At 42.3% G+C, this 10009-nt stretch overlaps 1 protein-coding gene across 1 annotated transcript; it reads right to left on the reverse strand.

Moving 5' to 3' along the window:
• Window positions 1-3657: 3657 nt before the first annotated feature.
• RDH14 (retinol dehydrogenase 14) lies at window positions 3658-8482 on the reverse strand. The gene is made up of 2 exons (XM_047746528.1): window positions 7986-8482; window positions 3658-4728 (listed from the first exon to the last, which is right to left on the reverse strand). The coding sequence occupies exons 1-2, from the start codon at window positions 8376-8378 to the stop codon at window positions 4111-4113; spliced, it is 1011 nt and encodes a 336-aa protein (XP_047602484.1). The 5' UTR covers window positions 8379-8482; the 3' UTR covers window positions 3658-4110.
• Window positions 8483-10009: the final 1527 nt, after the last annotated feature.

The raw sequence follows: 10009 nt of genomic DNA on the forward strand, positions 1-10009 counted from the left end.
GGGGAGCCTGCCAGCTTAGAGCATTTACGGGCTACGGGCATCAGTCAGTATGTTTTCCAAAAAGAATGGAATTATTAAAGTAAATCTATTCGACAATTGTTAGTTAAATGTATTTCTCTGTACTGTGGTTAAACATCTAATTCCGCAAAAATTCTTTCTTACTGTCTGCATAAAAAGGAGCATTTCACCTAACTACCTTCCTCCGCGTTAACCCGTAACTAATTTAACCCCCTATTGTCCAGATAAGCTTTGTGAAACATCTGAAGCTGTCTGTGGGCGCCAAGCTCCTGAAGGGTGATTAGTAACATGTTCTCTCTTCAGTGTTCCTTAGCACATTTGGAATCAATTAAATATTCAAATAGAGGTTTTCTCATATCTCGGGCCAGGCCCAGCAGGTTTGGTGAGGGGAGAGAGTTGAAGGCGGATAAGTACGATCTCCTCACACCAGAATCGATAGCTGGAGAGAGATTTAAGAAATACATTCTCTAGACTTCCTGGGTCTGCAAACGAACAGTCATACAAGATTAGAAATGATATAAAGAAACAACGGGAGCCGTATTAAAAAAAAAAAAACAAAAACAAACAAAAAAACCAGAATTACAGTACATGCAAGAGCGGATGCTACCTTGCACAGTGTCTGAAGGAAAAAAAAAAAAAAAAAAGCCAGTCCATTAGGCTATTGCATCAGTATAATGGTATGGCCTGCATGAGCTAAGAATGGTTTTGACATTTTTAAGGAATTGTAAAAGAAAAAAAGGAAAGAAAAAAGAACGTGTAACAGATCGTATATGGCCTCCTAATGTTAAATATTTAGTCTGGCCTTTTATAAAAAGTTTGCTGATCCTTGGTTTAGTCTTGTTTCCATCATATGTACTCCTGTAAGCATTACTATTACTAATTACTATTAGCAGTAATGATCAGGTGCATTGGGGAAGGGGAAACAGATGACTGCCCATTATATGTCAGCTACCTTGCTAAATGCTTTATATATCCCGCTCATTCATTCACTGAGCGATCCTTTAAAGGATTATCTCAATGACAAAGTCAAGAAAACAGTGGGGGGTGGGGTGGTGTGTCTTGCCAGTGTGGTCAGGAAAACTGAGTGGTGAGCTGTTAATCAAACCCCAAGTGGTGCTGTGTTTACACCCGGAGATCCCTATCCCAGATAAATGCTACTGGGAACCTCCTATTAAAAAAATAGCTACTCTGAGTTGAGACAGAAGAGTTATAATCGCACTTCTTTTCAGAACAAGTCACTTGAAGTAGAAGTCAAGATTTCAAAAGATGAAGCCAGAAACCAACGTGAAAATGGGTTTCCGGCTCGATGAGTTCATTATCTAGCATGCTGCATCCTTCTAAGAATATTTTGCTAAGGGTGAGAATAAGTATCAATATAACAAAAGTCAGCAAAACAGAAGGGTTTAATAATCTTCCAAACCAACGAGTCATACTATAGCTATTAGTCCTCGATTCCATCTAACACAGGGTGGGAAGGACATCTTCCAAATGGCGGCTCATTTTACCTAAATACTTGGTGTTTCCAGATGAGTTTCTAGTTTTCCATCATGATAAATTAATATATCCTATTTTATTATGGTGCCACAAACAAGAACTCTGAAAGGCTTGACTCAAAAAAAGACCCAACTCCCCTGAAAAGCATCGGGTATCAAAATGCAGCTAGAAAAGATGGTATTAACTGTATAAAAAAGAAAAAGAAAGAAAAAAAAAAGCATTCTTTTTAATGAAGTCGAGGTGTAGGACAGATTTATTAGCTTCCATTTTTCCAAGTTGCATTCTGGTGTATTTCCTGCCCATATTTCTAAGTTCAGCAAGTCTCTTTGTAGGATTCTTTTTTAAAAATATGTTTCAAAGAACATGACGCAGATATACCCACTACACCTGCAAAGATACACCTGTGACAGTACAAACATTTAAGTGTTTCTCATATTCACAACCCAATGCTCTAATGGCAAACAGATCTTCTGTGTGATCTGCCAAGATCCTGCCATTCTCAGAAAGAACTGATACTGGTAACCAAATAATAGAAAGTCTTTTTTTTTTTTTTTTAATTTTTTATTTTTTCAGCATAACAGTATTATTTTTGCACCACACCCAGTGCTCCATGCAATCCGTGCCCTCTACAATACCCACCACCTGGTGCCCCCAACCTCCCACCCCCCACCCCTTCAAAATTCTCAGATCGTTTTTCAGAGTCCATAGTCTCTCATGGTTCACCTCCCCTTCCAATTTCCCTCAACTCCCTTCTCCTCTCCATCTCCCCTTGTCTTCCATGCTACAAATAATAGAAAGTCTTAAAAACAATAACCAATCGAGGATTACTCCTGACCAAAAGGGTCATTGAATTCAGTGTAGTAAAATCTATCCTTAATAATTCCTTTTTCCAGTAACAGATGATTAAGACAAAGAATTACTAATTATTTTTTTTTAAGATTTTATTTATTGATTTGACAGAGAGAGATCACAAGGAGGCAGAGAGGCAGGCAGAGAGAGAGAGAGAGGGAAGCAGGCTCCCTGCCGAGCAGAGAGTCCGATGCGGGACTCGATCCCAGGACCCTGAAATCATGACCTGAGCAGAAGGCAGCGGCTTACCCCAGAGCCACCCAGGCGCCCCTACTAATTATTTTTGATGCTTTAACAGATACCTAAAATATCCCATTCGGCCTTTTGTATGTGCACACCACTGATTCATTACTTAGTTATTCATTCAAACATCATTATTCCATGTTTACTGTGTGTCAGGTACGACACTTAATACTTGAGGAAGGAAAACTAGTAAGACTAGAATAAAAGAATAAAATCTTTCCTTGGAGAATTCTAATTATTCAACTGGATTTTTGAACAAATACTTAGTAAAGCTGCTATGATCAATTAAAACAAAGTAGAGAAAGGACTGGTTCTTTCTACAGGAATTAAAAGAACGATATAAGGAAAGGCCAAGAGACAAGTGAGTATGGTCTATACTGAGGAAGTTGTTATACAATTAAGCAAAGAGAGATGTGCTGCCTAAGACAGTAGTCCCTAGGCACATGTGCCTATTTAAATTTAAATTAACATAAAATAAGATTAGAAATTCAGTTGTTGTATCTCAAGCACTCCATAACCACAAATGTGTAAAGTGTACCTTATAGGATAGTGTGGACATAATTATTTCTATCATTGACTAAAGTTCTATTGGACAGCACAAAGAGGACAAGGTAAGCCTATGGCCAGCTCATGGGCAGTCTCATATTAAGGAGTTTAAACTTAAATGAAAATGGTTTATAAATTATCACATTCTGCAAAGTCCTTCCAGGAACTGGCAAAAGGAACTTATTTGTTGGGAGACTCTACCCCTGCAATATTGTTATGACCTGCTTTACCCACCCAGATTCTGCATTTGAGACTTCTTTTGAAGAACAAATTCTGTAGCTAGTAACCCTGTATGGGCAATTGAAAACCACTGCATATTTTTAAACAGGCACATGACACCGTGACACAGATTTGGGTTTTAGAAATCTTACTTCTTAAGGCAGCATGCAAGATATGCGGGAAGAAAGATACTGGGTACAAGATCAGTGGAGATTAATATGATGGTAAAGGACTCATTTCAGTGAAACTAGTAAAACAAAACAAAACAAAACAAAAAAAACCACACAATTAAGGATTTGCACCATTAAATTTATTCCACGTAAGAACTGTGCACACAACAGGCATGTTGTTTTCACACAAAAACCGGCACTGCAATGGAAATATTTAACACTTTGGCCACGAAACTCAAAAGGTATTTGAAAAAGTTCACAAGGTGTTTAAGTCGGTGGATTCTTTAATATTCGTAATCCATGCTTGCTCAATTATAATTTCTAAAGTATATTATACTGCTCATTTTACTATTCATTATGCTTACTGTATATTTAAGACATCTCTTCAGAAATTTTATGTTCTCCAAAAAATAACTTTTTAGTAACTTCAAAATATCCATATGTACCTCTCAGCAGTACTAGCGTAAAACCAAAACAGTTTTCAAGTAGCAAATACTCAAGCTACCCCATTTCTGATGACAGATATAACTGGCAGCCAGTTTTATAAATAGCTCTCTTCCACTCCTTGTTCCTATTTTAAAAGGCCAACCATTACTTCACTGATATCCCAGAGCTTTCTCGCCACAGACTCATCCATAGCTTTGGGCAATAGTTCTTCCTCTTTGCAATCTCCAAAGTACTTTCCTGACACACCTTCTACCTCAGGTGACGAGGCTAAATAAACTGAAGTCTGGGCACCTTCTACTGGGCTTTTGAAAAAAGCCCATGACACCAAATTGAAAAGTGGTTTGACCAACAGTGGAATGTGTATGTGCCTGCCAAGATTAGTCCGCACAATACCAGGGTGTAACACGTTGACAGTCACGTTTGTGCCTTCTAAGCGGCGGGCTAGTTCTCTGGTAAAAAGAATGTTAGCCAGTTTGCTCCGACTGTAACAAAAGCTTTTATTATAGCTCTGTTCACTGTTCAAGTCTTCAAAGTTGATGTCTCCATATTTATAAAGTTTGGAAGAAACTACCACAATCCTGCTGGGAGCTGAACTTTTGAGGAGTCCAAGGAGAAGATTGGTGAGTAGAAAGTGCCCCAGATGGTTCACGCCAAACTGCATCTCAAACCCATCTTCGGTCTTCATATAAGGGCACTGGAAGATTCCTGCATTGTTGATTAAGACGTCCAGTCTAGGTTCTTCCTTTAAATGTCAAAGAGAATGGGGCGATTATGAACATAGGCCTAATATGAAATTTTAGTTCTTGCAACTACTAAAATTCTATAAAGTGCCTCTGTGGGTTTTCAATAATGGGGGGGGTTGGAAAGACTTGTATGTTTAATGCTGACCTGGTGTTGTGCTTTTCACATGCCCTCTCATCTACCCTCACCAACTCTGTGAGCAAACTAAGCACCCAATGTTAGGTGACCTGTGCAGGATCACAGGGCTCTTGGGCAGCAAACAAAAACTGGAAGATGAAATCTTCTGATACCAATGCCCCCGTTTGGAATTAGTAAGCTAGCCTGCTTTTCTAATTGGGAGTTTCAGATCAAAGCTAGAGAGTCGATGTCAGCTAGAGTGGAAATATGGCAGAAGGCAGGTCAGCATTGTTTATTCCCAGAGCTGTTATTATCATCACCAGGGGCAAACTAAGACTACTTCATTCTGTACTTTTCTAAGGGCAAATGGTACCATAGGGACGGAGCACCTCCAAGTGGCTCCCTTAAAATTGGGACATATAATACAAAGGGTCAGGGATGTAAATTAAAACTAGAGAAAACATCATGACTAAATCAAGGAAATGTTAAGAAAAATATTAAATAGGTAATATAAAAATATCAGAAACAAGTATGACTCGTACATAAATACTAAGTCTTACAGTAACAGCAAAGGACATTTAGAGAGGAGTTAGGACCAAGAAACACCTTTAACCTCTACTATAAATTTAAGATTCAGTTCTTTTTTTCCCTATATAACATCTACCTCTTTCAAACTCTGAAGGGCCCCAGCTTAGAGGAGCTATATAGTCAGAATCTTATACTTTGTCTATACCCTCCTGCATCTCTCCAGAGTAAAATGCTAAAATTTAGATTGTCCTCAAAAGGAAGTTTTTTCATTCTTTAATTCACCTAAGTTGGTTTTCCCTAGCCCTTTCTTGGCTCCTCTCTTCTCTTTTGATGGGCAGAGAAAAAGAAATGTACAACATGTTCCAGGTGTAAAGACACAATGATGACCTACGATTAAATTAACTTGAGGTCAAATTTCAAATTTCACTGGCCCTTTTGCCAAGTGTAAGTAAAAAGAAAAATGTGTTAAATTTCACAACTGTTATCACAGCCTACCTGTCAGAGGATTAACTATTTATCATTCTGTCTGTCTAAGCACCTTTGGCTTTTCCAACAGTCAACTTCAAAAAGAAGGCAAAAGTTCACCCATGGGGGAAAGAAAGGAGTGTTCTTTTTTCACTAATCCTTTGGAAGAGTTTCCTGTATTAATCATTTCTGAGCCATCATTCTTTGCTAGCCTTGTGTTATTTTAAGACTTTATCATTCACTATTTTTTTTAAAATTCTAGGAGATAAATGACATAAATACCATGAATACCAACCTGTGGGAAATTTATACTTCCATTAAAAAAAAAAAATCTGGTTATAGTCATTGGACTTTAGAGCCAGAAAGAAACTTAGTAAAGTTTATCTCCTTAACTTTTAATTGGTTCTATCTCAAGTGGCCAAAGTAATAAAATGCCTTAAGTCTCAGAAATGAGAAGCATACTCAGACCCATCTACATTCTTAATGAACAATAAGAAGACCCACTTTTAATGCTTCAGCATCTTTTATACACTAGCATTTTATTTCTTATCCTCTTTTACCTGATAATGAAATACTAGCCATTAAGATAAACAAAGAAACAGAAAACTTCTCTAGATCTGCAACCGTTCCCAAACTGTGCATCAAGGTGCCCCAGAGCCTCACATGGAACTCCACAGGGTACTAGGGATTTTAAATTTTCCAGGGAAACAAAGTGAAACTTTGCTCAACAACTCAAAAACTACTAGCAGCAAATGGTTCACATCATCAACATTAAATTGTGCTAAATTTCTTTCAAAGGTGTCCCATCTTCGTAAACCTGAGTTTTTAGTAAAATGCAAGTACAATGTTAAATATCAATTTAGAACAAGAAATGGGAATGGACATTTCCAACCTGATTCCAAAGACTGCGAAGTTTATGCAGTGAACAACAGGTGCACATTTCCCATTAGTAATTATGGTTATTGAAGAATGAAATATCTTTTTTCTTTCAATTATATGTATTATTTTCTCAAACAGCTATTAAATTGTTAGGACATAAATACTTATTAGGTTGTTTGGACTTAATTACTTAATAAACAGTTTCTTTGGCCTCCTGGCATCATGTCTGCATTAGAAAGTTTGGGAACCTCTGCTGTAAAACCAAGAGGCTCCGTTTCATATTGGCACCTTTCCCACAGTGGCTAATTTTAAATTTCATTCTTCTATATGCCCTTTTACAAGTCACCTCTGTGGGAAACTGTTCTACCTATTTCAACAAAGGACACCCACTTCAGTGGAATATTTATCATCTAAACAAAGATTCCTACACCTCATAGGCAGGCAGCGAAATACAGAAGTTAAAAGCAAGGGCTCTGGATACAGATCCTGGGCCAATTATTTGGCTTACCTATGCCTTTGTTGCCTAACATTGTAAAATGGGGATAATTTGCCTACTAGAGTTACTGAGGATTCGATGACAATAATAGCCAAAGGCACCTTAATTTCATTAGAAGAAAATTTTTTTAAGTATCTGAAATTCTGGGAACAGTTCCCGGCATGTAGGAAACCTTCAATAAATACTAAGTATTATATTTATTTCTGTTCCCGTGTAGAGCACATGGCTACTGGGATTCCGAGCTCCAGTCTATTTAGAAATCAGGCCAGAGACTGTTGAAGCTGCTGGTACTAATGAGTGCACTGGTGGCAGAGAGCTAAACTTCCTACCCCAGCAGGGAGGGGGGGGGGGGGGAATTGCTTCAAGCTCCCTGGCTCTCAGGCTCTGAAAGATGGCTTGGTGCACTGACTTCAGACACAGAAAACAAAAATCTGAAGACCTGGCAGGTTCTCCCCGTCCCCCACCCCGGACCCTCTTCACAAAACAAAGGAAAATATTCAGAAACTGGCTTATTTTCCTTTTGGGTCCATGTTTTTCTCAGCATCTTTGGAAAACAGAGGCCCTTCCTACCAATTTCCCCAGTCTGCACTCCCAAACCCTCTAATACCATTTGACACTTTCCACTCTTAGACCCGGTCTAACCCAAGGTCACACCCCCGGGAATCCGGGCGGTACCACCCCCAAACCCACCCCGCTAGCCTCCGGCCCCGCCTCGCGCATCCGCCGAGGCCCGCTCCCGTCCCCGATCTGCAGGGGCTCCCGGAGACCCACACCTGGAGCATCTCCTGACAGAAGGCGCGCACCGAGCGCAGCGAGGCGAGGTCCAACTCCTTGATGACGAGCTCCCCGGCCTCGCCGTCGTCAGAGCCCGGCTCCGGACCCCCGGCCTCGCGGAGCTCGCGGCGGAGCTGACCCGCTGCCTCCTCGGCGCGCGCACGGTCGCGGCAGCCCATGATCACCCTTGCCCCCAGGCGCAGCAGCTCGGCGGCCGTGGCGCGGCCCAGGCCGCTGTTCGCCCCCGTGATCAGCACGGTCTTCCCGTGCATGAGGCTCGAGTTTCCGCCTCCGTGCAGGCGCTGGACACTGGGCCCCACGAACCGTCGGGCAGCCAGCCACAGGGCCCCACCCAGTGCGGCCAGGAGTGCAGCTACAGTAGCCACGGCCATAGCCGCCTGGGCCGAAGGCCCACCGGCCCCCGCGCGGGACTTCCGGAATCGCCGCTCGTCGGGGGCTGAAGCGGCCACCTGCACGCCAGGAACTCTGGGGTGGGGCCTGTTGCCGCCTGACGGGGTGGCGTGAGGCATGCTGGGACTTGTAGTTTTCCTTCCGAGGGCACCGGATTGGGTAGGCTGTACAGCGCCCTGAGTTGCGGTGACTCGGTGGAGCCGGCCCCCAGCCTGAACGTGGAGGGTGAGCGCAGGCTCCGGAGTGGTGGTGGTCGACCCGGTGGGAATGCCGTGTGAATATTTTGAATTTACAAGTCCCACATATCAGGGCTTGCTTGGTGTGTTTTCCGTTAAGGATCCCTGGGACTTGTTACCCCTCAGTGCCATTTTCTAACCCTCAGGAGAATGAGGGATTCCTACCCTCTGGAGTCTGAGGAAGAGCTCTTTTTTATTATGATTAAGGCGAAGAGCTTTTCGACGTGAACCAGTCGGAAACAGCTAGTTTCCGGGCTAGTGGTTCTCAGACGTTAGCGTAGTATCAGAATCCCCTGCAGAACTCGTAAAAACAGCGCCCCCGCCCCCGCCGAAATTGAAGGACCCCAGTGCCAGAGTTTAGGATTCAATTTAGGTTGCAGATGGGACCTGAGATTTTGGATTTCTAGGACGTTCCCAGATGATTCAGACGCCGCTGGTTTGTGGACCACAGTCTGAGAACGGAAAACCATGACGGCATTGATCTCTATGGAAAAGTCATCAGCCAGTGGTCTTATTTGATACGGGTAGAGATACAGTGGGAAAGCCTGGACTTTCTCTAGACACAGACTTCTGAGTAGGCCCATTCACCAGTGCTTCCACGTCTCCTCCAGGAGACGATGAAATGTAAAAATGGAAGGGAAAGTGCTTTCTACACTACAAAGTGATCGAAAAATGTCAGGGCTTATTGCCACAGCGACCCATCTTCAAACTGCAAACTTCATAGCTTTAGACCAAGCTCTTTTCAAGTCTTCATTCCTTCCATCTACTCACCCATCCCGTATGGGTGAGGCCCCGTGCCCTGTGACAGTCACAGAGAAATAGGACACCATTTCTGCCCTCAAAGTCCTTACCGTCTGGCACAGACACAGAGACCTCCCCTGCCACAGTCCCCATTCTAGAATCTTCAGGACAAGAGATGAGACACACAACCTGTATAGTTTGAAATAGACTCCCTAGATGATTTTGATTAAACTCTCCTCCACTCCTGTGCATTTGGGAAGGATGTAACATGCAGTGAACAGTCACCTTACAAATAGAAGAGCTTTAGGATGCCAATAGTAGTGCTGGAGATGAAGCTCACAGGAGGGAAGGAGCACTGTCCCTGGGGATTCCACAAGGCATCGGAGCAGAAATCACCAGGGATGGGCTTTTTTTCCACCCTTTCTGTAATTTGACACTGCCTCTCAAACTCACTGATCCCAGAGCACATCTGTTTCCTCTTTGTCCATCTATCTGTATTTTTTCCATCCTTCAAAGTTCACCTCAGTTCTGTTGTCTGACTACTTCCAGCCCATGCAGATGTCTGCCTCACTTTCCTGGGTGACCCTCACTTGGCACTGAGGACAAACAGCCCTCTAGTGTCAACTGTTTCAGTC

The sequence above is a fragment of the Lutra lutra genome, chromosome 9 (assembly GCF_902655055.1).
Source record: "Lutra lutra chromosome 9, mLutLut1.2, whole genome shotgun sequence".
NCBI lineage: Eukaryota > Metazoa > Chordata > Mammalia > Carnivora > Mustelidae > Lutra > Lutra lutra.